General features: G+C 47.0%; 1 protein-coding gene across 8 annotated transcripts in view; it reads right to left on the bottom strand.

Moving 5' to 3' along the window:
• Positions 1-4,276: 4,276 nt before the first annotated feature.
• Positions 4,277-23,806, bottom strand: part of LOC139054291 (uncharacterized) — an 86,638-nt gene continuing 67,108 nt past the window's right edge. For 4 of the 8 annotated variants that reach the window (XM_070531063.1, XM_070531060.1, XM_070531058.1 and 1 more), the window contains 3 exons: positions 15,412-15,935; positions 13,427-13,746; positions 4,277-7,757 (listed from right to left, as the gene is read on the bottom strand). In XM_070531063.1, coding sequence (XP_070387164.1) covers positions 7,343-7,757; positions 13,427-13,746; positions 15,412-15,894 — 1,218 coding nt within the window. In that variant the 5' untranslated portion in view covers positions 15,895-15,935 and the 3' untranslated portion in view covers positions 4,277-7,342. Of the gene's footprint in view, positions 7,758-13,426; positions 13,747-15,411; positions 15,939-23,806 lie in introns of all 8 variants that reach the window. The other 4 variants (XM_070531061.1, XM_070531059.1, XM_070531057.1 and 1 more) reach the window with 1 other exon arrangement.

The following is a 23,806-nucleotide window of genomic DNA, read 5'->3' on the forward strand; positions in this document are numbered from 1 at the left end:
TCCTGTTTACTCGCTCGTCCTGTGTTGCGCTGTTCCTGTTTTTATTCTAAATTAGCAGAATATCAGCGTATGTAAGCTGCATGAGTGTTTGCTTAAAGAGCTTCCAGTTTTCCTCAACACGTCTGGAAGAAAGTAGCGTTATGTGCGAGCTGTGGAAGTTCCCTAAACCTATGCTGATTGCAGCCTTCTTATAATTAAATATGTGCTTAGGTGTTGGGGTGTGTTTGTATAAGGGTAGTTCCAATGTAAGGTTAACGAGTAGATGAAAACTAAAGCCAGACATCAAAGAAACTGATGTAATTGTTTCTCGAATGGATGTGAAAACGAGGTCTAGAATATTATTGCTACGGGTGGGTTTACGAATCATTTGCACTAGAGAAAAGTCTTAAGTAAGCTCGACGATATCATTGGAGTGTTGGCAGGGTGACGTTAGCCCAGTCAATTTCGGGGTAATCAAAATAGCCAAATTAGCTTTCGGAAATTTCGAAGTAATTTCGCTAGCATTTGCATACAAATAAGACGTGAACGTATCTGTGCTCTCTGGTGGTGGACAACGTTTTCCAAATACGTTGTTAGAATGCGAGGATGGTACGCAGACCCAAGCTATTTCAAGTGAGCTTGAAATTTCGATTGGCAGTAATGTTCTTCTTGAGTTCTATATATCCCCCCCCCCCCACCCGGCCCCTTTTTTTTCCTCTCCATCTTTACGATGGATGCTGTAGTCAACTGATGGTCGTACGACTTCGTCATCGGTGATCTCGGAATGAAGCCACGTTTCTGTGAGTTCTACAATATTACAATTGCTGTTTTCTAGATGCGAGCAAACTTCGACACGTTTTGGGTGTATACAGTCCATATTCGTAAAGGATATCGAAAACATTATGGACACTTGAAACTGAGGTGGATGACAATCTGGTTAGACTGCCGGCCTTTGAAACTGTTATCTATATCATTGAATCCGCAGTTTATCGACGGCACAGTTTTGGACTTCGCACATTCGATTAACTTCTTTCTGGCTACGCATGTTTGCAATGAAAAGTCTTCACGAACAGCGAAATTTGTACTTTTGAACTTATAACCTTTTTCAATTACTCTTTGCCTGTCCTTGCAGAATGTGAATTTTGTAATAACCGGTCTGCATTTCCCCACTTAATATTTGCCAAGGCAATGCGCACGCTCAACTTGCAAATGTTCATTTGTAACGCCAAGCTCTTTTGAACATAAATAAATGTATTCGGCTTCTGATTCTGCCCACGTTTCATTGGAATCGTTGGTGATGCCAAAAAAAAAGAGGAGATTAGATCGCCTTAGTCGATTTTCGGTATCGTCGCATCTAGGTTCAATACTCTTAAGTTGCTGAAATATCGAATTAATAGCTTCAGGCGGGCGGACTGTAAATGCATCTTTGTTTTTTTGTTTTCCAAAGGTGACATGTCAACCTCAAGAACACGTATTCTTGAAGATAACTGTTGCAGTTCCACAATGACAGATCCGTGCAAGTGCTTTGCGTGCAAATCGCTACGCATATCTGCCTGTCCGCATTCAATTCTTCTTGCAGTTTCGAAAACAGCAGTTAGCTATTCTTCGGTAGAAGGTGCTAGATTTGTCTCAACGTCGCCAGATAGAAGCAGAGCGATCATCTTAACACACGTTGCTAAAAAAACTGCTACAACCCCTACGCAAGTTAGAGAGCTCAGTGGGCAAGAAACATTTGACGTAACACCCACTAAGCTTAAGCTTCTTCAGTATAAGCTATTTAGTCAAATGCCCAGTGTATCAGCTTTAGACTCGTGTGCAGGAAATCTAACACATTTACTCAAAATTATCTAGAATAATTAATATTACCACTAAGGGTGTCTTGTGGTTTGTCTTGTGGATTTTTTAATAGTTTTCTATGTTCACCAATGTATCGGGTGTTTAAGTGACAAATGTCTCTAGTTATTAAAAATAGGGGCTTCAAGACACGGTGATAGTTTTCTCTGGCCAATAACCACAGCAGGGTTGGGCAAAAATATATGATAGATAATTTAATAATTTTATTAACTGAGAATTGCTAATGAACCATTTATTTCTTAGTGTTAAGCCAGCGGAGCCAAGTGGCCGTTTGTTAGGAATGGCGAGGTCATTCAAAGTCAGCCTGTGAAACGGATACAAAGCCACCATTTAGAACAAGCTGGTAGATTAATCATTTTGTTACAGTCCATTCATTAGAACTGGCGCACCTACAGAGTTTATAGGCATGTAGTCGATCTTAATTTTTTTCTGAAAATTTTTTATCTTTATTGTCATTCCCCAATTAATTTGCTATGGGTCCAGCCATGGTGTGCGAATTTTGCGACTCGTCCTAAAGGAATAAGTACGTGTGTGAACAAATTAATTAGTCAATTATTAATTATTGTTGGTGAGGGAACACGGCCTTCCAGATATACCATGCGTCGTCTAGAAGTGATGCACAAGAGCGGTGCGTTGTACTCAGCTTTCGCAAAATAATTCATAAGAATCTGCATGCGTACTTACATTTAAGCTGAGGAATATAGGCCATTGTACGTTCGCTCTTATTGCTTTATCTCGCGAGCTGTTATTCGAATACGTGGTAAGGAAGAAACCATGTTGGCACAGTATCCACTCCACCAATATTTATTAGATTTGCTGCATTTTAAAGAAAATCATAGCATCTATACAGACCATTGCGAAATATTCCCGATATAGTGAAGCATTTTTTTTTTACTCCAAATGGCTAAAAATCGGGCATTTAAAAAAGAAAATCGTGTTTTCAATTTAAAATCTCAGAAATAAAGAACCGTCATCACATTTCTGACATCTAAAGTGGACAAATTTGAGGTAGTATACCCAGCCGCTTTTTGATATACCGCGAAATTGTGGGTAAGACATTGGTGGAACTCGCATGAACAATGTAATAATTTCACATAGGCTGTAAAATTATGACCCATATTTTCCAGATTTTTGCGATCTCAGAGCTATAGTTTACAGAATCATGGTATCTGTTTTTGCAGCATATGTACGGAGCTGTAAACATTATTCATTTCCCTTCCCCTAGTGCAGGGTAGCAAACCGGTGGTTTTAGCTCTGGTTAACCTCCCTGCCTTTCTCTCATTTGCATCTCTCTCTCTCTGAAGTCTGTGGACATTCTGCTTCAGAAGGTGGCATAATTTAGCTTTCTCTTGTGATTGGAAGAAATTCAAATTAGTTCAACACATGCCTAACAAGAGCATTCTTAAGTTTCAGGTGTATTTTGAGGAAGATCGAGGTTAGCCCCGAGCTAAGACTTCTCAACGTTCGTGTACTGCATGGGGCAGCTGTCCTGCATTCATCGTTCAATCCCTTCGTATACTCAGTCCTGCTACGTGTTTTGTTGTGCGCAACTGTCGACACTGCTGTATTCGTAAAAGCAGAGCCGGTTGGACAAAAGGTATACGGTGCGTAAAGAGCGTTCTGCAGTGGCGGCTCGTATATGCCTGTTCGATGTCACTGCACATTGTGAAGGGCGCGATATGGAGCAGCAGAAGGGAGAAATTTCCCTGAATTCGGGCAGCCGCGCAAGACCGGCACAACACCTGCAATGCTACGCAAATAAATAACGGTGCGCATCAGCTGTGATTTGAGCAACGACATGTGACGACATTCACCGTCCTATGCTTGGAGTGGCGTGGGTCTTCGTGGAATGAGGTGTTCTTGGTTCACGCTTTATGCGGAGCAAATATTTTGATACCTAGTTGCTGCAAAATTTCTTGGAAATTACAGTGTGTCACGCTATCATTCATTGCCAGCTTTGGTATGCAGTCGGCAGAGTTCTTGACTGTGTGAAGTGATGTTCTGACTTTCAGGTTAACGTCCAGTACTTTAACATCTGGTCAAACACATCACTGATCGATAGTACTGATCGGTAGTCATTATAAACCTTAAGAAGCGTCCACCATCATTGAGCACTGCGTGAATGAAGATTACCTGTTCGGACGTTTTATTCCCACGTTGTGCAAGCTTTCTTCATCATACGTGTGCTCGAGGAGAGGTTCTTTGGCTCTTAGCATGCGTTGCATAGCCTCTGTAAAACAAACATGAAATCTACTTCTGTCCGTGCGCGATGGCATGATTTCTTTTCTGAAAAGTAAAAATCCAGCAGACGGAAACATGTCGCTTCCAACCTGTCCATCTGTGTTCCCCCACTTGGACCGAGCTACCTTCTCTCGACATTGACAATCCGAAAAATGCAGCGCTACTTGTAGACCACCCTCAGGTAATGAGTATCGCACAAATATTGTTTTATGCGGTTTATTTGTTTCATAAAGAACAAAACATGGCGATGGAACCATGGCAACTGGCTGAATACATACAGGTACAAAGAGTACAAATACAACGCCGACGACTTCGATGTACTAGTAGCTTTCGGACTACTGGTAGGCGCCACGTCAAATGATTTTTTTTTTATGATGGGGCTTTACATATGAGAGCAACACGTGGCCTCTGAGCGGGCAAAATGGAAGGGCTCCTTCCATTCTTTGATGAGTTCACGATAACCTGGTGTTGCACGACAGAAAATGACCACTAGTTTGCCTCTCTCTCGACATGTTTGCAAAGGTACAGGCTAAGGGGCTCAATACATTTTACAGCACAGGAAGGACGCGCAGCACTTTTACTGTGACGTGGCTTTCGAATACATGGTGCATATTTCCACAAGGATACATAGGTTCGTCGAGGCTTCTCAAAGCGAAATACTATACAGCACAAGAAACTAAAGAACTTTCAAACACACAGGACATTGATCACTCATCAAGTTGCCGAAAGACATCACACATTGCACCAGCTTCCAGACTACGCCGGATGCGACTCCTTAGTGCGTAGCCACTCGCCAGTCTCAGACGCGAGGCTGGGATGCGTAATGAAATTTCACGCACAGACATTCTTTTTTTTTATTGTAGCACAAAGTCAAGCCAGCTCGCGAGTGCGCAACTTCCATCATGCTTGCGCTAAGCCTGTGCGAAAAACACGGTGCATACTGGTGAAACGATGGCAGAGTAATACTACGAAAAGATGAAAAATAAAACACAACAAACAACACCAAAATGGGAAACGTAAAACAATACAGATGCCCCCGTACTGAAGTATACATACGTATCTCCAATAAAGACAAACTCTGTCCTGAGCCCCGCTAGGAATTGCTGTGGAGCATGCAATGTGTACAGTACAGTGTCAAGCATCCATAAATGCTATAGCTGGACCAGGGGAAACGCATCAGAAATTCTCCGTGCACGCGTGTTCTGGGCACTGAGGAAAATAGAAGATCTCAAATGGCACCCTGAGTAAAACATTTTCGTAGGTCTCCTACGTTCGATCAAAAAAGCAGTGTATGGCATTGCTACTCGCAACTTTCAATAACGCAATTTTTCAGCAATAAAGCGCGCACAACACTTTTGTTTAAAAAAAGAAACGCATGACGCAAGCATTTGCAACGGGTTATTTTATGCTTATTTGTACTTAAACGCTGGCTGCATTCTCTTACGTTCAATATTTCCTTTGAGTCTGTGTTCGCCATGTAAAAGCAGAATTGCTGTGCAGCATGTTCTGTTTATGCAAAACATCAACTATCACTGTAGTTTTGTATGTGCGAGAGGTATTCTGGAGAAGTCTGGAACAGTGTGATGAAAAAAAAATGAGAAAGCAGAAATTCAAGGCATTGCCGTGCAGCGACATTATCTGTGAGATATAAAAATAAAATTACGCCTCTAGCGCAAATATTGCCGGCTAAATTGACCATTTTGCTTCACCGTGTCGACTTCCTTTCTTGCTGTTTGTACTACACATCACATCGTAAGTTTGGTCTCTTTTCAATACGCCGTTACTACAGTGTCGATGAGCACTGTGTTCAGAACTAGAAGTGCTCATCTTCATTTGACGATTAAATAATAGGCCGTTTTGCGTATAAATGTCAGAATACCCAGACTAATATAGGGAACAACCGGAACGAGGGAAGTGGGCTGGTCCCCAAAGCGATACAACTTTTGGAAGTCGCTTTGCGTGAACTGCAACCGATAGGGCTTAAACGCACGTATCATATAAAATATTCATTACCAAAGGTTGATTGTGCCCAAATATTTGAAAACGAGCAATCAAACTTTTTTGTTTTTTCCTAAATCATATCTTAATGTTATACACACGGGACACTCTCTACATCAGTAGCTCACATAATATCTAATGATTAAGCACCTAGCACGCTGACAAGGGTCCCTTACCGCAATTACGGGTTCAGATACATAGGGGTTCCTTTACATGAGTGAAGTTTGTTGTTGTCTTGCGTCAAAGTTAGCACCCAAGACGGCGCAGTCGGTCGTCAACTGCACTCACGCTCGAAATTACTTGTGAACTCGACTCCTATGTAGTGCCGCCGACAGGCGACGTGTTCCTCACTATGCAGTCGACGAGAGCGGTTATATGGGCTCGTTGGTAGGCGATTTTTTCATTTGTTGTAGCGCGATCACACGAAAAGTACATGAAACAGCACACAGCACACTATGCAGCCTGCATGGCCACTACCCCTGAAGAGGCTCTTAGTTGGCAAACTGCGGCGATAGCCTGTCGACAAAATGCGTTTACACCGGCCAGTCCAAACTTTCAGTGGTACTGAATGCACACCAAAGGAAAATTCGGCATTGTTCTAGATAAAAGTGCCTAGATGCGCGGCCTTCCAAAATTTGGCGGGCGTAATATGCCGAAGCATGAGCATACCAGTGCCACGGTGTTGTGCATGAATACATTGCGCTTCTCCATTCCCATACAGTATCACGTCTCTCCGGGCGGATTACAGAACCCTGTTCCCTTTACGTTTAGTATGCAAAGTGCAGAAAATAAAAACTAAGCCCGTGTTCGCAACACACTTGCTCGTCGGCCGGCGTTCGGGCACCTGCCACTATAGTACGTAATAACCATCGGCGAGATAACTCGACGACGGCCGCGTCAATGGGCAGTGGCTGACGGCGTTAACGAAATAAGTTTTGTGAATACGAGCCCTGGGCTGGCATAACGTAAGAATTCATCTCGCCCGATCGTATTCCCTTGTTGTCATGTACCCTTCATAGCCGGCCGATCCTGGCAATAAGGTGGGCGGAGCACCGCTCGCACCAATGACGAAATGCGAAAAGGAATAGCATTTTAATGGATGCTTACATTAACCCAGCCCTTTCCTGAACGAAACCACTGAGTGGATCCTGCCCTAACGACTCCTGTAACTGTAGGGCACCGAACTTGCAACTCTGTCTCGTGCCACAGGGACTGCCCGTGGAAACGTGGCCCTGCCTCGGCCATTCCGTCGTGGCCACTGTGCCTTTTGCTAGACGACCTGCACGCTGCCCAGCTGCTGCTGCTTCCCGTTGCCAGGATCTGTGAGCACGTCACCCCAGTAAAAGTTAGCGGGTCCCTTTCCGCAATGTATGCGGTACCGCCAGCGTCCAGCCTCGCCGTCGTAGTACCAGTAAACGTTGCTCACGAGGCACGTAGCGCTGAGCACCAGCGTGGACAGCGGAATGCATATCCACAGCGCCACCTCGAAGTGCTTGCTGTACGGGTTCTCGAACGAGTAGGAAAACAACACCAATGGCACAATCAGTATCCAGGCGATGAGCACGGGTATGAAGATGAAGATGGTCGCCAGCTCCGTGTTGCGCTGCCTTCGGCGCCGCTCCATCTCCACCTGGGCCGAGTCGGCGGCGCTCTCGTCGGACGGCGCTTCAGCCGCCACCGTTGCGCTGCAAATGTTGGGGCGAACGACATCAGAATACCTCGATGCGCGCAAGATGACTGCAAACGCTGCGTAAGGCCACGCCTGTGTGCCCTATTGGGGCAGACAGGCGCGGCCAAATGCATTCCCCGGAAAGGACGGTCCCCTGTCGACCCGGCTCTCGCTCCGTGTTTCCGAACAAGCATCACGGCGGCGTCGCGCAAAGTTCAGCGCCAACTAGGCGGATGACCCAGCAATAAGAGACAGGGTCGGTGCATGCGCCTAAACATTGCCAATGAACGTCGGAATCTGAGAGAGCCGTGGTCAGCGAGGGGAAATGTGAATTCGAAAATTCAACCAGCGCTAGCAAAGAGAGTAAGCTTAACTCCACCAGTGCCGCGCTACTTTGCTCATTACCTTTATGTAGGCACGGTACGGAGCACTTGCGAACAGTCTGAACTACAGTGACATAACAATAGGACAGTGAGGCTTCGTAATATATACGCATAACAGCGTCCTGGGCTCTAACTCATGATAAAATGGCGTAGGAGAGTGAGAACACGTGAGGTTCTTTCGCAGTGTCTGTGGATATTTCTTCTGTAAATACAGTTTAATCAGTTCGCCGAAGTTCCCTCAACGCCCCCTGTCAGCCAAATCAGTCATCACTGAGTGGTTTAGAGCCGATAGCGTTAATATATTGAGATTACAGTCTGTATGTTTCCGGACTGTGGAATAATGCTGTACGGGAATCTGGGGAAACTGTTAAAAGGAAGCTTTACCTCGGGCCCAACTCCGACGCGGCCTATTCAAGTACATGTAAAACGCAAAAACGTTTTTCTGAGATAACCCCTGGACCGATTTTAATGAAATCTGTTTCATTTGAAAGAGAAAGTCAAATTCTAGTGACTGTTGGAAGCGGAATTTCGATTTAGGGCCTGAACTATGTTGCGAAAATTTTCAAAAATTCGAAAGTTTAAAAAATATAGAAGCACGAAGTTTACGAATTCATAGCTCTGCATCAAGAGCAGATATCGCGGTTCTGTGAACGGCATTCATTAGACCATTAAAAGCGGACAAATTCTATATGTCATTTTACATCTTACGTAAATTTGTTACGTCGTTTACAAGGGTTCTGCAAAAGCTGTATTTCCACGTTACTAATTTTTTTTTTGAGATTCTAGTGTAACATATCAATTTTGTCCGCTTTAGATATACTATCAGATACAATTCATAGAATTGTATTATCATTTTTCGTTGCTGAGTTAGGGAGTTGTAAACTTGATAATATCGTTTTTTGAACACTTCCAATTTTGCCAATTTTTTAGAAAAAATTGACCGTCTAAATCGAAAATTCGAAACCGACAGTCACCAGATATTAAATGTTTCTTTCAACTGCAACAAATTTCGTCAAATTTGGTGCAGTGGTTGCCGATAAAAACGAATTCTCCTTTTACATGTATTTAGATAGGAGCACGCGAGCTAGAGCTTTCTCTTAACTCCAACAGCAATGCATGTCACGGTACACCCTCAGACAAAGGTACACCCTTTGGGGTGTATATCTGCCACAAAACAATAATCGTCATCTGCCTTGCTTGCGTTTCCTTTTTGAAAAAGCCGCGCCCGCCACTTTCCTGTCGGCAATGCTATGTCATGCTGATAACGCGCATGCCGTTCGTTACTGGAAAGTACCTGGCTCGCAGCATTTAAGAAAAGAAATGCGGACAAGACAGATGACGTTTATTGTTGTGTGGCAAGATACGACCCAAAGGGTGTTATTTTGTTTTAGAGCGTATATTTTTGGTCCGTCCTTCTCGAAACTAGAGCTAGGAATAAAGTTTCTAGCAAAATGCTATACTTTCAGTACTGGTTGTCTTCAATTCCATAACTAAACGGCATGCCGCTTAATGTTATTAATTAAACGTTAATTAAAAATATTTGTTAATATACATTCTATTAGCGATTATCGTGCCAATTCTGGTGGCCGTCCTGCTCGGAAGCTTCGTCAGCAAAAATCGTAATTCTACCTCAGTTGCTCTAAAAGATGCGTCAAATTGCGTTAGTTTACATCATCCGCTTTATTATCTATTTTACACTCTAAGAAAAGTTTGCACCCTTTGAGTCGTATCTTGCTACACAACAGTAAACGTCATCTGTCTTGTCAGCATTTCCTTTCTTTAACGCTACGAGCCCGGTACTTCCCAGCAACGAACGGCATGCGCGTTATCAGCATGACATAGCATTGCCGACAGGAAAGTAGCGGGCGCGGCGTTTTCAAGAAAGGAAACGCAATCAGGGAAGATGATTTATCGTTGTGTGGCAGATATACACCCCAAAGGGTGTAAACTTTTTTTAGACTGTAGTTCTCCCCGCACGTGCTTTTAGCTCCAATGGTTTTGTGAGAGCACGTTGTGTGGTTCGTACTTTGAGACACAAAGCGCGTAACTGAACTTTCAGGTTGAACGTGTAAGCAAGAACTGTTATACTGTCAATTAAACTGTCAGTAACGTCAATCAAAATGGTATACGCACGCAAATGCTCCTTGCACAGATGGTTTATGCACTCTGTCGCACACAATTTTATCGAACTAGTGAGGTCGTCCGCAAATATTTAATTAGCAAGAAATTTTTTATTTACTTTTCTTTGTATCATAATTATGGTGTACGCTTATATTATGCACTTGAAGACAACAGTATTCGAAAACAATTCTAGTCTGTTAGGTACTTCTAGAGCACTTGTTCTCCAAGATAATTATGATGACATTTGGCACTCAGCGCCTTGCGTACTCAAACGCGGGAATCTTGACACATAGACAAAATCCAATGTGACGCAGCTGACTGCGTTGAAAAGAGGGACACCAGTCTTATTGTTTGCCAGCCAAAAGCAGGGGCGCTGCTGTTATCAGCTGTGCCCAGCAAATAGGTTGCTTCTCCCAAAATTCGGTGCACTTTTTCGGTTCTATTGCGATAGTAACTATATCGACACTCCGAGCGCATTTCTGCCGTCGGCGTCGCCGTAAGGTTTCGTATAAAGTCCAAGGTCGATAAAATCGTCGCAGCGTGCCCTATGCTTTATGTGCGAGTGAAAGCGTGCCAGGGTGAGCCGGCGATCGCGCCGAATCTCGCGCACGCAACCGAGGAAAGCTGGGAGGACGCGCGCCGCCTTCCGTCGCGAGCAAGGCTTCGGGGGGAGGGGAGGGAGGGCGCGTTCTCCTCCGCGCAGACAGGCGGTGCGTATTTCCGACTACTTGTAGGTACAGCGGGGCATGGCACTTGCGGAGACTACGGACGTTTGCGCGCATGCGCGTGTAAGAGCGGGTGCGAGCGAAGAAATGTGGGGAGCTTTGCTCCTTGAAAATACGACTCTGCCTAGGTACTACGGAGGAGTGCTTGGCGCGCGTTGTATGCGTTTGTCCCTAAACGTGCCGACAGAAGTCACGGGGTGCGGTAGTGCTGAACTTAGCATCGCAAGTTGGCGGCTCGACGCAATCATATTTATTCGCTCATGCTTTTACTAATCAAAACAACGTGTCATTATTTCACATTATTGGCGGCGCCTCCAGGACACCCAAGCGGCAACGGGGACATCAAAGTTAGAAGCCGGACTGGTCCGTGGATTGGGGCTCGCAGAGGCCTGCGCGTGCCAGGGGAGTATAAGAGCGGCTGTCCGCGACAGCGGACAGCCAATTTTTTATGCGAATACCCCCTGGCACGCTTCGGCCTCTGCGGCCGCAACCCACGGGCTGCCCTGCTTCCACCTTTGATCCCCCGCTACCACTTGGGTGCCCCGGAGATCCTGCGCTGCCTGCTTTAATATAACCTCAGGTGCTCTCCTGAGGCCTCCGTTTGCCCGTTACATGTGCCCTCCTGGAGTAGTGCTTGTAAAAAATCTGATCTATCATCGCGACGATAAAAGCGACCCGCGACCTATACAACACCAGTCAGAACATTGTCCCTTCAGACACAGCGATCACAAAGCGGCGTCCGCGCCCACTGCCTCACCACGCGGGCAGCCAGCGGCGGAGCGTATAAACCAACTCGACCGCACTCCGCAATGCCGGCATGTCTAGGGAGCAAACGAATACAACGCGCTCTAAGGAACCTCCTACGTAGTGCCTAGGCTGAGTCATATATTCAAGGAGCAAAAGACCCCAGATTTTCACTCTCGCGCCCGCTCTTACTCGCGCCTGCGCAGAAACGTCGAGCTCCGTCAAAAGTGCTAAGCCCCGCTCTACCTACTAGCAATTCTAAAAACACTTCTAAAAATTCTAAATGAGTTTTCAGCACTATCCTTGTTTCTAGAGTCAAACAATCCTGCGTAACTGCAACGATAACAATTCTACCGTGATGGTTTGAGCAATACAACTTCTTGAGTAATAATAATAATAATAATAATAATAATAATAATTAACGCGACCTCGATATTGTTTAACATTTCACGAATAAATCTCAATCTCCCAATGAATCGCAAACAGAACCTCAGCTGAGAGATGGAAACCTGCAGCGAAAAATGATTTCACCAGTTTGCCGCGCGAAATTTAGTTATTTATATAATAATATCAATAATTAAAAAATGGTGCCATGCGGGCAATGTACTTCTAAAGCATGCAAGCTAAACTCAAACAAGGTAGTTGCATAAAGCGTGAATAGTCTTCATAATATTATTTTTTTATTGTTATCTTGTTCATAATCTCTTGAACAAGGAACGTCTCAACCAAGCAACCGTCACGCACATACAGGCCGAAATTGCAGACATGGAGTTAACGACTGTTACGCTGCGTGAACGCTTATATGAGCGCGGCACTGGAGAAATGTGAAGGAAAGCAAAAGACAAGTCATCGTTGGGAACAAAACCCACAACATCCACGCTTCACGTGTGAATGTTATGGATTTCAGAATTACAGATTGTCGGACTTGTTGGTTTGGCATTATGATATCCTAGCGTCAAGGCGCACAAAAAGGCAGCAACATGAACGACGCCGGAGGGCTATAGTGCGTCGTCTTTATTTCTTTCTGTCCGTGTGTCTCCGTGCTAAGACTTATCTTTATCAATCCTGAAGAAAAAAAAAACGTGTTGACGTAACAGCACCAGGTGGTTAAATGAGGGTGCACTACCCTGTGCGAAAATATGACGCAGCAAGGATCCCGCCAGAAGACCGATCTTTTTCTCCGCCTATGAATGTAACTTGAGATGAAGGATTGCAGTTAAAACTTGGCTTTGCCAACTTACGAGTGCGTCCGCCAATTTCAGTTTTTTTATCATAATTGAGAATACCTTCCATTTCTGCGGCAAGTCTGTGGTCCGCACACTTTTTTCCCAGGGATGTACTGATGTGTGTGGCTTTTTTGTTCGGTGTAAGTACTGTCTTTCAGATTCTATATTGACAGCATGGATTGCAAAGGGTGACAGCAGAGGAGAAGAAAACGCGCGACCAGCGGTGTGTTTTTTTAAACACCGCTGGTCACGCAGTGTTTAAAACTATTTTTTTTTTCGACTTTTCTTACACTTCGATTGTTGGCCGAACTCTCGTGGGCAAGAAGAGGGCAGAACACGTTGATGCCACCACAGGAAGGGATCAAGACAGCCCGAACACAAGATATCCGGTGAACGACACACGCACACACGACACAACGTCACGGCTGTGTGGCAAACATTTCCGCGGCAGAGAGGCGCAAGCCCGAGCGAACAGGGTTTACTCACGGAGCGACAACCGTGGCCAGCGAGCTCTCCGCCACCTGGGACTCCGGGGACGGCATGTTGCGGCCGGCAGGAGCCTCGGCGGCGTCCTCCTGCGGTAGACCGTAGCTGCGGATCTCCTTGCCGAAGCTCGTGTAGATGCCCGAGTCGGCCGAGTCCGAGGGCACCCGGCGCACCTCGAACACCTCGGCGCCCTTCTTGCGGCCGGCCTTCTTGGGTCCCGAGAGCACCAGGCGGCCCTTGCGGCTCCGGGGCACCCGGAGGAAGTCCCTCGGCAGCGACGCGTACGGTGAGCCACGGCCGACGGCGCAGCGGCTGCCGTTCTGCGTGCGAACGAAGGATGCGCAGGGATCAGCTGGAAGAAGGAAAGCTTCCCGGCCCGACGATTAGGCCGGCCGCATCACAGAGTGACGGCCGGCACCGGTTCCTCCTGCGGACACTGGCGGGGAACTGTGCGAGCGGCAGCCGGCCGCCGCGGCTTCAAACGACGCGCGCAGCGCCTGCAGGGCCGGTTGCGTAACCGTGCCTTCGCCTCCTCCACGGGCTCCGCACTCTCCGCGAAACCCCAGCCAAGGCCGGCGGAAGGGTCAGGCGAGGAAAAAAAAAAAAAGAAAAGGAAACCGTAGCTGAACATTCGAATTATTAGTGGCCGCCTGTTTTCCTCGATTTCGTCTTTTTTTTTCTTCTTGTCGCGTTGTCATCTACTTGCTACAAGCGTTGACCAAATCGAAAGCGCCAGGCACGAGAAAGACGTTGCTTCGAAAAAAAAAAAGCGGTCGTGGAATGATAGGCTTCGCTACGACTTCTATTAATGGACGACGCTGATAGGCATTTTAGTGGTCCGTGACAAGATCAGCTGCCGCTGCATGATCTTCTTAGTTTAAGGGGTGGTTGACGTGCGCTGTATGGAAAACGTTGCCGCCAACATTTTCCTGGTAAAAGAGAGCTACAAGAAGAAAGAGAGAGAGAGAGACAAGAGTAAACAGAAAAAAGAAGCTGTGCCTAAGGAAGCCATCAGCGCGCATGCAGTTCTCAAGACAAGGTTGTCATTACCTTCATTGCTTTATTTGTATGCCAGAATTTGTGGAGCCACGCATAATAAACGACACAGATCTTGCAACATGCGGCAATCCAGGACGTGCAGCGAGCACCGGGAAAAAATATATTCCCAGAAGAACTCATATTACAGGCGGATGCTTTCTTTCACTGCTTTTTTTAAGACGTGACTGCAGTGTAGGACTACGAGACGTGTAAAAGCAATTTAAAGAGGTAACTGCCCCACTCAGAAAAAAAGACAGCTGATATATGAAGTAGAAAAATCTGCTCCAATATGATCTTGTGACTATCCTTGAGACAATCTGCGTGGGTCTCTTAAATATTGTCTTATGGGTATATTCCGAAAAATAATTATTATGAATTACTAAACGACCGCGTACTGCTAATGCCAAAGCGCTTAATAGTCATGACATGCGATGTTTTCGACACCCGGTATGCGGGCTGCGAAAGGCACGTTTCCGAGCCCCCGCTCCCCCTGCCCCGTACCCACCCCCTTCCCTTCCTCCGAACACACTCTAAATTCATTTCTACCGCATGGTTGTGTTTGACGCGCATAACAGAAGCTTTATGCCGAGCATCTTAGGTATATGCACGTTGAAGTGCGGCCTCCATAACTGCGATTAGAACTAAGCTCCATGTACAGTGCCAAAAGAAAGTGCAGACTTCATTCTATGCTGCAGCCCCTGCGAAAGTATTTTCTCGCCATACGCGGGGAACTATTTGTACGCCAAAAAGAATTCGTCACAACTGCTCCCATAGTGGCACCAGTGGGATGCAGTGACAGCACGGAGTAGTGTGACAGCGAAATCTGAGCGAAACGCAAAGGCGCCGACTTCGTACAAACGGGCCCGCCTAATCGCCGATGAACGGAGCGTTCTCTCACCGCACACCGCGATTGCAGGCGCGGCCACCAAGAGCGCGGCGGCTCTCACCTCGTCGTCCGAGCAGCGGCTGGTGTCCGCGGTGACGAGGATTTCGGGCGGCTCGTCGTCGCCAGCGTCGGCCACCCTCGGCACGAAGCCCGTGGAGCGGACCGAGGCGTCCCGGTTCATGCACAGGCGCGTGATCTGGCAGCCCCCGTCGGTGTGATCGTCGGCCCTGGACTTGAACGAGTAGCGGCCCGCGAAGGCGTCCTTGGAGCGCGCTTCCTTGCCGCTGCCGGCGCCGCCCTCAGAGCCGTTGTCGAAGCTCGAGAGACTCGTCGAGTCGCAAGACTCGTAGCAGGATGGCACGGCTGACTTGTCTTCCGCGGCGGCGGCTGCCGCCTTCAGGACGTCCCTGACAGCGCCTAGCTGACCGCACGGAATCACGTCCAGCCACTCGGGCGCGTCGCCGGCCAGCGCCGCCAGCGGACCCTCGGCCGGCCGCTTCTTCTCGCGGCGCGACGGCGGCAGCGACCGGTGACCCACGTCCATGCTCGCTGGTCGGCGCAAACCTGCCCGCTCACCGCGTGCGACTGCTGGGCACATTAAAAGCAAAACGGAAACGTCAACAAAGCTGCCACCGTCGTCGACCAAGAGCGGATGTTTATTACCGATGCGCGCTTCCCTCTAATTAAACTTGCCTTTCACCAGACGATCTGTGTGTGCTGTGCTATGTGATCTATCTATCTATCTATCTATCTATCTATCTATCTATCTATCTATCTATCTATCTATCTATCTATCTATCTATCTATCTATCTATCTATCCCTTCCCCATCTTTCTTCGCCCCCATCCCTCTCCCATGTGTAGGGTAGCAAACCGGTTAAGCTAAACCGGTTAACCTCCCTGCCTTTCCTTCACCACTTTTTCCTTCCTTCATTCCTTGCCTTTCACCAAGACTTAATACCGCCGTCGAAAAGTTTCGTTCGTTAAATCGGACACTGAGTAGTAAAGGACACTCAGGGCAGTCCAAGATCGCTGTTCGGCCGCACTCTGTGGTTCAGTGCGCATAGCTTCTCAGCGTAGCACATTTCTCCACAGCGATGCGATTCAATGCTCGGCCTTTCGCAAGGTGCAGTGTTTTTGTGTACCTAACAGACGCCTGGGGCCAAAAAGCGGCTAGCTGTAGTTTCCGACGCGACTAAATACGTATGTGTGAGCGAATGTCGCGCTACACAGGTTGCGAGAAACAACGCGAAAGAAAGTCGGAACGAGGCACGAAAACGAAGTACGCGTCTGGTTCCACCTTCATTCCGTGTTGTAACCTGTGCGACGAGAACTAGCCGGCTTTACAAGCCTTATTAAATCCGTATAGTTATCTAAACTATACCGGTGATCTGCGAATTGATTCATAACACGCAGCTGCAGATATTTGCCCAGTTGTATGTGGTCGCATGCAGGGACATGTTTACTGTAAATGGTGCACAGCTCCGAAACAAACATGCGCCATCAGGTCAGGAATGGTCAGGATTTGTAATGCAAGCGATATGGAGACCCTGCATAAATCTACTCCACCGGATGTCATATCGTCGTCAACTGAGTCTGCTGAAGTTCTTTCTTAGCAATAGGTCAATTTTTTTTTTTCATTTTCAGAACTTGACCTCTGCAGTTTGTCCTTATCCCTTAAGATACTACAAAGACAGGCGTAAAACGTCTCAGTCATCACTTTACCATACGCCTGGCTTCCAGCATAGACTAGCACAGCCGAACGCATGCCTTACCCCGTAAACACGGATTTCTTTGTATGTAAACAACATGTGAGCTTAACAAGTGAGAAAGAAAGAAGGAAAAGAAAACATGGAAACCGAAGAAGAATAGAACAAGCAGCTGACACGCGGCCGACTGTAGACATCTGCACTCAAAGGAAATGCGCACGCAGCTTTAGCACCTCTCTTTTCGTCAGCACTTGCACACTTGCGCATATCAGGGGTGAACGGCGCTTCCGTTACTGACAGCTGTCACCATGGCAGGATGACAAAGACTACTACATCGACGTGACGTCTTGTTAAACGAAAGTGACATCGCGTTTAGGAACGACAAGCAACGTACGGATCAACGCTGACGTGCAGCGCCTCCCTCCAGCCCCCACCCCCCTTTCCCCGCTCTCATAGTTATCGGAATTTGACATATTAAGACCGCCAAGAAAGATGGGAACCGAGGGTGATGATGATGTGTGTTGTTTTGTGGCGCAAGGGCCAGGTTTGGCCAAAGAGCGCCATGACTGGTGGTAGTGTTAATGATGTATTATGGAAGATGTGACTTGGCTGTAAAGTGGCCTAAAAATGGTCGCTGTAAATGCGTAAAATCTATGTACTATAAGATTATGGCGATGAATAATGACTAAGACTGTGAAGATTAAAATCCATCGTAAAAGAATGATGCATTGTTTAAAATATGCGAGACGTTGAATTTCTTACAGCACTACAGCCTCGCCAGAGCCCTTGAACCACAAGGGCTTAGAGGCATGTGCTTATTCAAAATAATTATCGCAGCAGCATCCTCTGAAGAGAGGAAGTGCTACGAACGTGTGGGGCTAATAACATGAAACACAACATCTTCCAAAAAACCTAAGACGGCGTTGGTGTCAAAGAGTGGTTCTGGACCAAGTAACATAACAGGATGAAGGGGGATGTGGTGCCTGTATACTAAGAGAAAGTGTTTTTTTCTTTCGGGTTCGGCTTCCCGACACTCCAGTAGGACGTGGAGGACGGTCAGCCTCTCCCCGCATCTACCACAGGTTGGTGGCTCGCTTCCCGTGAGTAAGAAGTTGTGTGTGCCAAAAGTGTGTCCTATTCTTAGACGGCAGAATAGGACATCTGTCCTGCGGGATTTTGTTACAGGAGGCCAGAAACCTAATTGTGGCTTTATTACATGCAGTTTATTATTTATTTCTTCGTCCCACATGCGTTGCCAGTGGTTTCGTAGTTTCCTTCTTAAGAAAGGCTTCAGGTCTGTGACAGGGACCGAAGCAGTAGAGTTAGCTGCATGCGATGAGATTGATGTGGCCATCTGGTCTGCTAGAACGTTTCCCTCGATGCCCCTATGTCCAGGCACCCAGCATATGATCACATGTTGGTTAGATATATATGCTTTGCACAGTGCGGAGTAGAGTTCAACAAATACTGGATTTTTGTGATTACAGAAAGACATCAAGGCCCTCACAACACTGAGGGAGTCCGTATATATAACTGATTTCGGGAGTTGTGATTTGTTTATATGCTTTACGGCCGAGAGCAGTGCGTAGGCCTCAGCCGTAAAGATACTAGTTTCCGGGTGCAGTACGTCGGATTCCGAGAAGGATGGACCGACGGCTGCATAGGACACCCCGTCGTGTGACTTTGATGCGTCGGTGTAGAACTCCGTGCAGGAGTATTTGTGCTGGAGTTCCCGGAAATGCATCTTGATTTCAATCTCTGGAGCATGCTTTGTCACTTCCACGAAAGATATATCACATTGTATGAGCTGCCACTCCCAAGGAGGTAGCAGCTTGGCTGGATGCATTAGGCGAAGCTCAAGGAGTGGAACGTGCATTTCTTCACTAAGCTCCCTCACTCGTAGCGAGAAAGGCTTTCTTACAGAGGGGCGATTATGGAAAAGGGTAGTGCAGGTCATATCGTTAACAGTGTTAAAACATGGATGTTGTTGATTGGATTGTATTTTAAGGAAATATGTAAGGTTGATATAAGTTCTCTGTAGATGGAGGGACCATTCATTTGATTCCGCGTATAAGCATTGAATCGGGCTCGTTCTGAAAGCACCAGTGGCTAACCGCATACCTAGATGGTGAACAGGATCTAGCATCTTTAGCGCGCTCGGGGCGGCAGAGTGATAAATAACGGCGCCATAGTCTAGTCGCGATCGAATGAGGCTTTTATAGAGATTCATTAAGCACTTCCTGTCACTACCCCATGTAGTCTGAGATAGAAGTTTGATTATGTTCATTGTTTTCAGACATTTTTCTTTTAGATATTTAATGTGGGGGACGAAAGTGAGTCTGTAGTCAAGTATGACACCTAGGAATTTGTGCTCTTTGCTGATAGGTATTCGTTGTCCACACAGTTCTAAGGAAGGATCCGGAACCAGGCCTCTCTTTCTTGTAAAAAGAACGCAAGAGCTTTTGTTAGGATTGACCTTAAATCCATTCTTGTCTGCCCACACTGAGACTTTATTCAGGCCATGCTGTACCTGTCTCTCGCAGACTGCGAGGTTACAAGATTTGAAAGCTATTTGAATGTCGTCCACGTAGACAGAGTAAAAGATGGCGGGTGGTAATGAAGCACGAAGCGTGTTCATCTTCACTATAAAGAGCGTGCAGCTGAGCACGCCTCCTTGGGGTACACCCGTTTCTTGCGTAAAAGGGCGTGAAAGTACATTGCCGACTTTTACTCGGAAGGTACGATTTGACAGATAGCTTTCTATTATATTATGCATATTACCGTGGATGCCCATTTCTGACAAGTCTCTTAAGATTCCGTAACGCCACGTCGTATCGTACGCCTTCTCCATATCGAGGAATATGGATAAGAAGAATTGTTTGTGTACAAATGCGTCCCGGATATTTGCTTCTACACGTACAAGGTGGTCAGTTGTGGAGCGTCCTTCTCGGAAGCCGCACTGATAAGGGTCAACAATTTTGCTCTGTTCAAGGAAAAAGATGAGTCGCCGATTTATCATTTTTTCGAACACCTTACAAATGCAACTTGTGAGGGCTATCGGGCGGTAACTTGCCACTGAGGAAGGGTCCTTGCCTAGTTTCAAAACAGGGATCACAATGGCTTCCTTCCATGCAGCTGGAAGGTACCCTGCATCCCAAATGGTGTTGAAAAGTGTGAGTAGTGTAACCTGCGTGTCATTGTGTAAGTGTTTGAGCATTTCATACATGATTCTATCAGATCCTGGTGCGGAGCTGTTGCATGCGCTCAAGGCAGCTCTCAATTCGGCAATACAGAAAGGACGGTTGTAAGGCTCATTCTCTCGACCTTTTCTTGTTAGTGGCTTACGTTCTTCTATTTGTTTATATTTTAGGAAGGATTGCGTATAATGATTTGAGCTTGATACACTCTCAAAGTGCTCTCCGAGTGAGTTGGCCTGATCTTGCAGTGAATCTCCGTGTGTGTTTATTAGGGGGAGTGAATGTGTTTGCCGCCAACTAATCCTATTTACTCTGTTCCAGGCTTTGGCCTCATCCCTAAACGAGTTAATACTTGATAAAAACTTGTGCCAACTTTCTCGTCTGGCCTGTCGGCGGGTTCGCCTGCCTTCGGATTTTACTTTTTTAAAGTTGACTAGATTCTCTGCGGTGGGAGAAGCGCGTAGCAACCCCCACGCTTTGTTCTGTTTCTTACGAGCAATCCTACATTCCTCGTTCCACCATGGGACACGCCGTCTGCATGCCAAACCGCTTCCTTCAGATATGCATTTAGAAGCGGCATCTATTATAAACGCTGTAAAATACTCCACAGCGGCATCGATTTCTAGAGAAGACATATCAGCCCATGAGAGTCTAGATAGATTTCGAAATTTCTCCCAGTCGGCTGTATCTATCTTCCACCTAGGAACTTGTGGCGGAAATTCATTTTCTTTAGATGTTCTTAGCAGTACGGGGAAGTGATCGCTCCCGTAAGGATTGCTCGTAACTTCCCATTTGAGTTCAGGCAGTATAGACGCGGAAACTATACTAAGGTCTATTGACGAAAAGCATCTGTTTGCAAGAGAGTAATATGTGGGTTCTTTCTTATTTAGAAGGCACGCTCCAGAAGAAAAAAGGAACTGTTCAACGAGACGACCTCGCGCATCGATGCGAGAGTCTCCCCACAAGGTGCTATGTGCATTGAAATCGCCAAGAACAACATAAGGTTCTGGCAATTGATCTACATAGGATTGAAATTCATGTTTCGTTAATTTGTAATGTGGGGGTATGTAAAGAGAGCTAATGGTGATGAGTTTGTTTAGGAGAACAGCTCGAACCGCCACTGCTTCGAGAGGCGTTTGTAGCTGTAAACGTTGACACGCAATGCTCTTATGGATAACAATGGCGACACCGCCCGATGATGCGACAGCATCATCGCGATCTTTGCGATAAGTTATATACTGTCGGAGAAAGTTGGTGTGTTTGGGTTTTAAGTTTGTTTCTTGTAAACACAGCACTTTGGGATTGTGTTTGTGGATTAATTCTTGAACATCATCAAGGTTTCTAAGGAGACCTCTGACGTTCCACTGAATTATCTGTGTATCCATATTGGGAGATAATATGTGCTGTGTGTACAGAAACAGAAGTAGTGTTTATGTAAATTACAGTGATTAAATTACAGAGCCCTTTCGAGGCCCTGTAACGGGAGTTTTGCCCTTTCTGGAGCGTTCGAGTGAACCTCGCCGCTCCTTAGGCGCTTGGCGCCCCTGGAGGATAGGTGTAGTGTCCATTGCCTCTTGTGAGGCGCCGGACACGTGCTCTTGCGAGCGAGAGGTTATCAGGGAGTGTCCCGCCTTGGAGGGCAAGACCGCTGCGCCCAACAGCCCGGAGGTCGTTGGGGCTCCCTGAGGGATTTGGCTGCGCCGGCCGTTGCCAGCGCTGGAAGGGACCTGGGAGGTTGAGGCAGCCTCGGCTGCGCCCACCTTCGGGATCGATGGTCCCTTCTCCACGGTTGGCGGAGCAGAGCAGCGCTAGCTGCAACCGCCGCAGGGGCAGACGGCGTAACTGCCGACTCACTGCGTGTGGGTCGGACAGCCGCCGGAGGCCGTTGTGACGCTGCCCCCTGACGCGCCACTTCGGCAAAGCTTTTCTTGGGCAGGTATGAAACCCGCCTGCGTGCCTCTTTGAAAGTGATATTTTCCTTGACTTTAATTGTAACAATTTCCTTTTCTTTCTTCCAGGATGGGCACGACCGCGAGTACGCGGCGTGCTCCCCATCGCAGTGTACACAGCGGAGAGCGTTCTCACAGGTTTCAGTGGTGTGTTCTTTGGCACTGCATTTAGCACAGGTTTGGCGGCCTCGGCAGCTCTGCGAGCTGTGGCCGAAGCGCTGGCATTTGAAACATCGGAGTGGATTAGGCACGTAAGGCCTGACACGGAGCTTTATGTACCCGGCCTCGATTGATTCGGGCAGGACACTTGAATTGAAGGCGAGAATTAGGTGTTTGGTTGCAATTTCTTTACCATCGCGCCTCATCTTTATTCTTTTCACATTAACAACATTTTGCTCGTTCAAGCCCTCTAGGAGCTCTGCCTCTGTCAGCTGAAGCAGGTCATCATCTGAGACAACGCCGCGTGAAGTGTTCATAGTGCGGTGCGGAGTCACCGTCACTTGTACGTCCCCAAATGACACGAGACTGGATAACTTCTCAAATTGTTCCAGATTCTGGAGCTCCAAGAGGAGATCTCCACTTGCCATCCTTGTTGCCTTGTAACCTTGGCCAAGAGCCTCAGTTAAGGACTTTGAAACTAGAAATGGGGAGATTGTGCGTACTTGTGTGTCTGATTTTTCCGAGTGAATAACATGAAATCGTGGGAAGTTGGGTCTTTCACGACCAAAGAACTTGAATACATCTTCGGTGCGCCCTCTTTTCTGTGGGCGATCAAGGAGGAGTGGGAAGGAATTTGCCATAAGAGAACTTAGTTTTCGGCAATAACGCCAGCCACCCACCATGGAGCCCAACAAGGGGACGTTACAGGGACTGTAAAAACAGGTCCTGCAAACGCCAGCTGTACGTTGTTACTATAACCAAATATGAGATAACCTAGGTTGGTTATTCACACAAGGTTAACCCTTGCTGCCTGGAAATATTGGAAGTAAACGGAAGCTAGGAGAAGACAGGAAAGATGAAAAAGTGAGAAAAAGACGAAGGCTGGAGGGAGAGAGAGACAGGAAAAGGCAACTACCGATTTCCCCCGGGTGGGTCAGTCCGGGGGTGCCGTCTGCGTGAAGCCGAGGCCAAAGGGGTGTGTTGCCTCCGCCGGGGGGCCTTAAAGGTCCGAACACCCAGCATCGGATCAACCCCCAGGATCCGCTTTTCCCCGGACACGGCTAAGCCACGCACGGTTAAACGCGGGAGGGTCCAACCCTCGTGTGCTCGGGTCCGTGGTGTCGCAACACACCAAACGCCTGCTTGCGCAGACGCCCCTGCGGGGGGGAACCGAGGGATTTGCTAAATAAGATTACAGTACTTTTAAGTCTCATGTGTATTTAATGATGCAGTTTAATTACAACGCAGTTTCCCCTACGTTTTTCTTGGCTCCAGTGTATGTTGATTTTATGTGTTTTTCTCTATAAACAGGGGCTTCAAAAATCCATCACAAAATATCAAAAGGCAGCAACTGGGTGAGTAAATAGGCTGATCTCGTTGAAACGATAAGAAACGCAAAGCGCGCTGTGAAAATACATCGAATTCACAAGCGCACAGCCTTGA

This window comes from Dermacentor albipictus, chromosome 1 (assembly GCF_038994185.2).
Source record: "Dermacentor albipictus isolate Rhodes 1998 colony chromosome 1, USDA_Dalb.pri_finalv2, whole genome shotgun sequence".
Lineage (NCBI taxonomy): Eukaryota > Metazoa > Arthropoda > Arachnida > Ixodida > Ixodidae > Dermacentor > Dermacentor albipictus.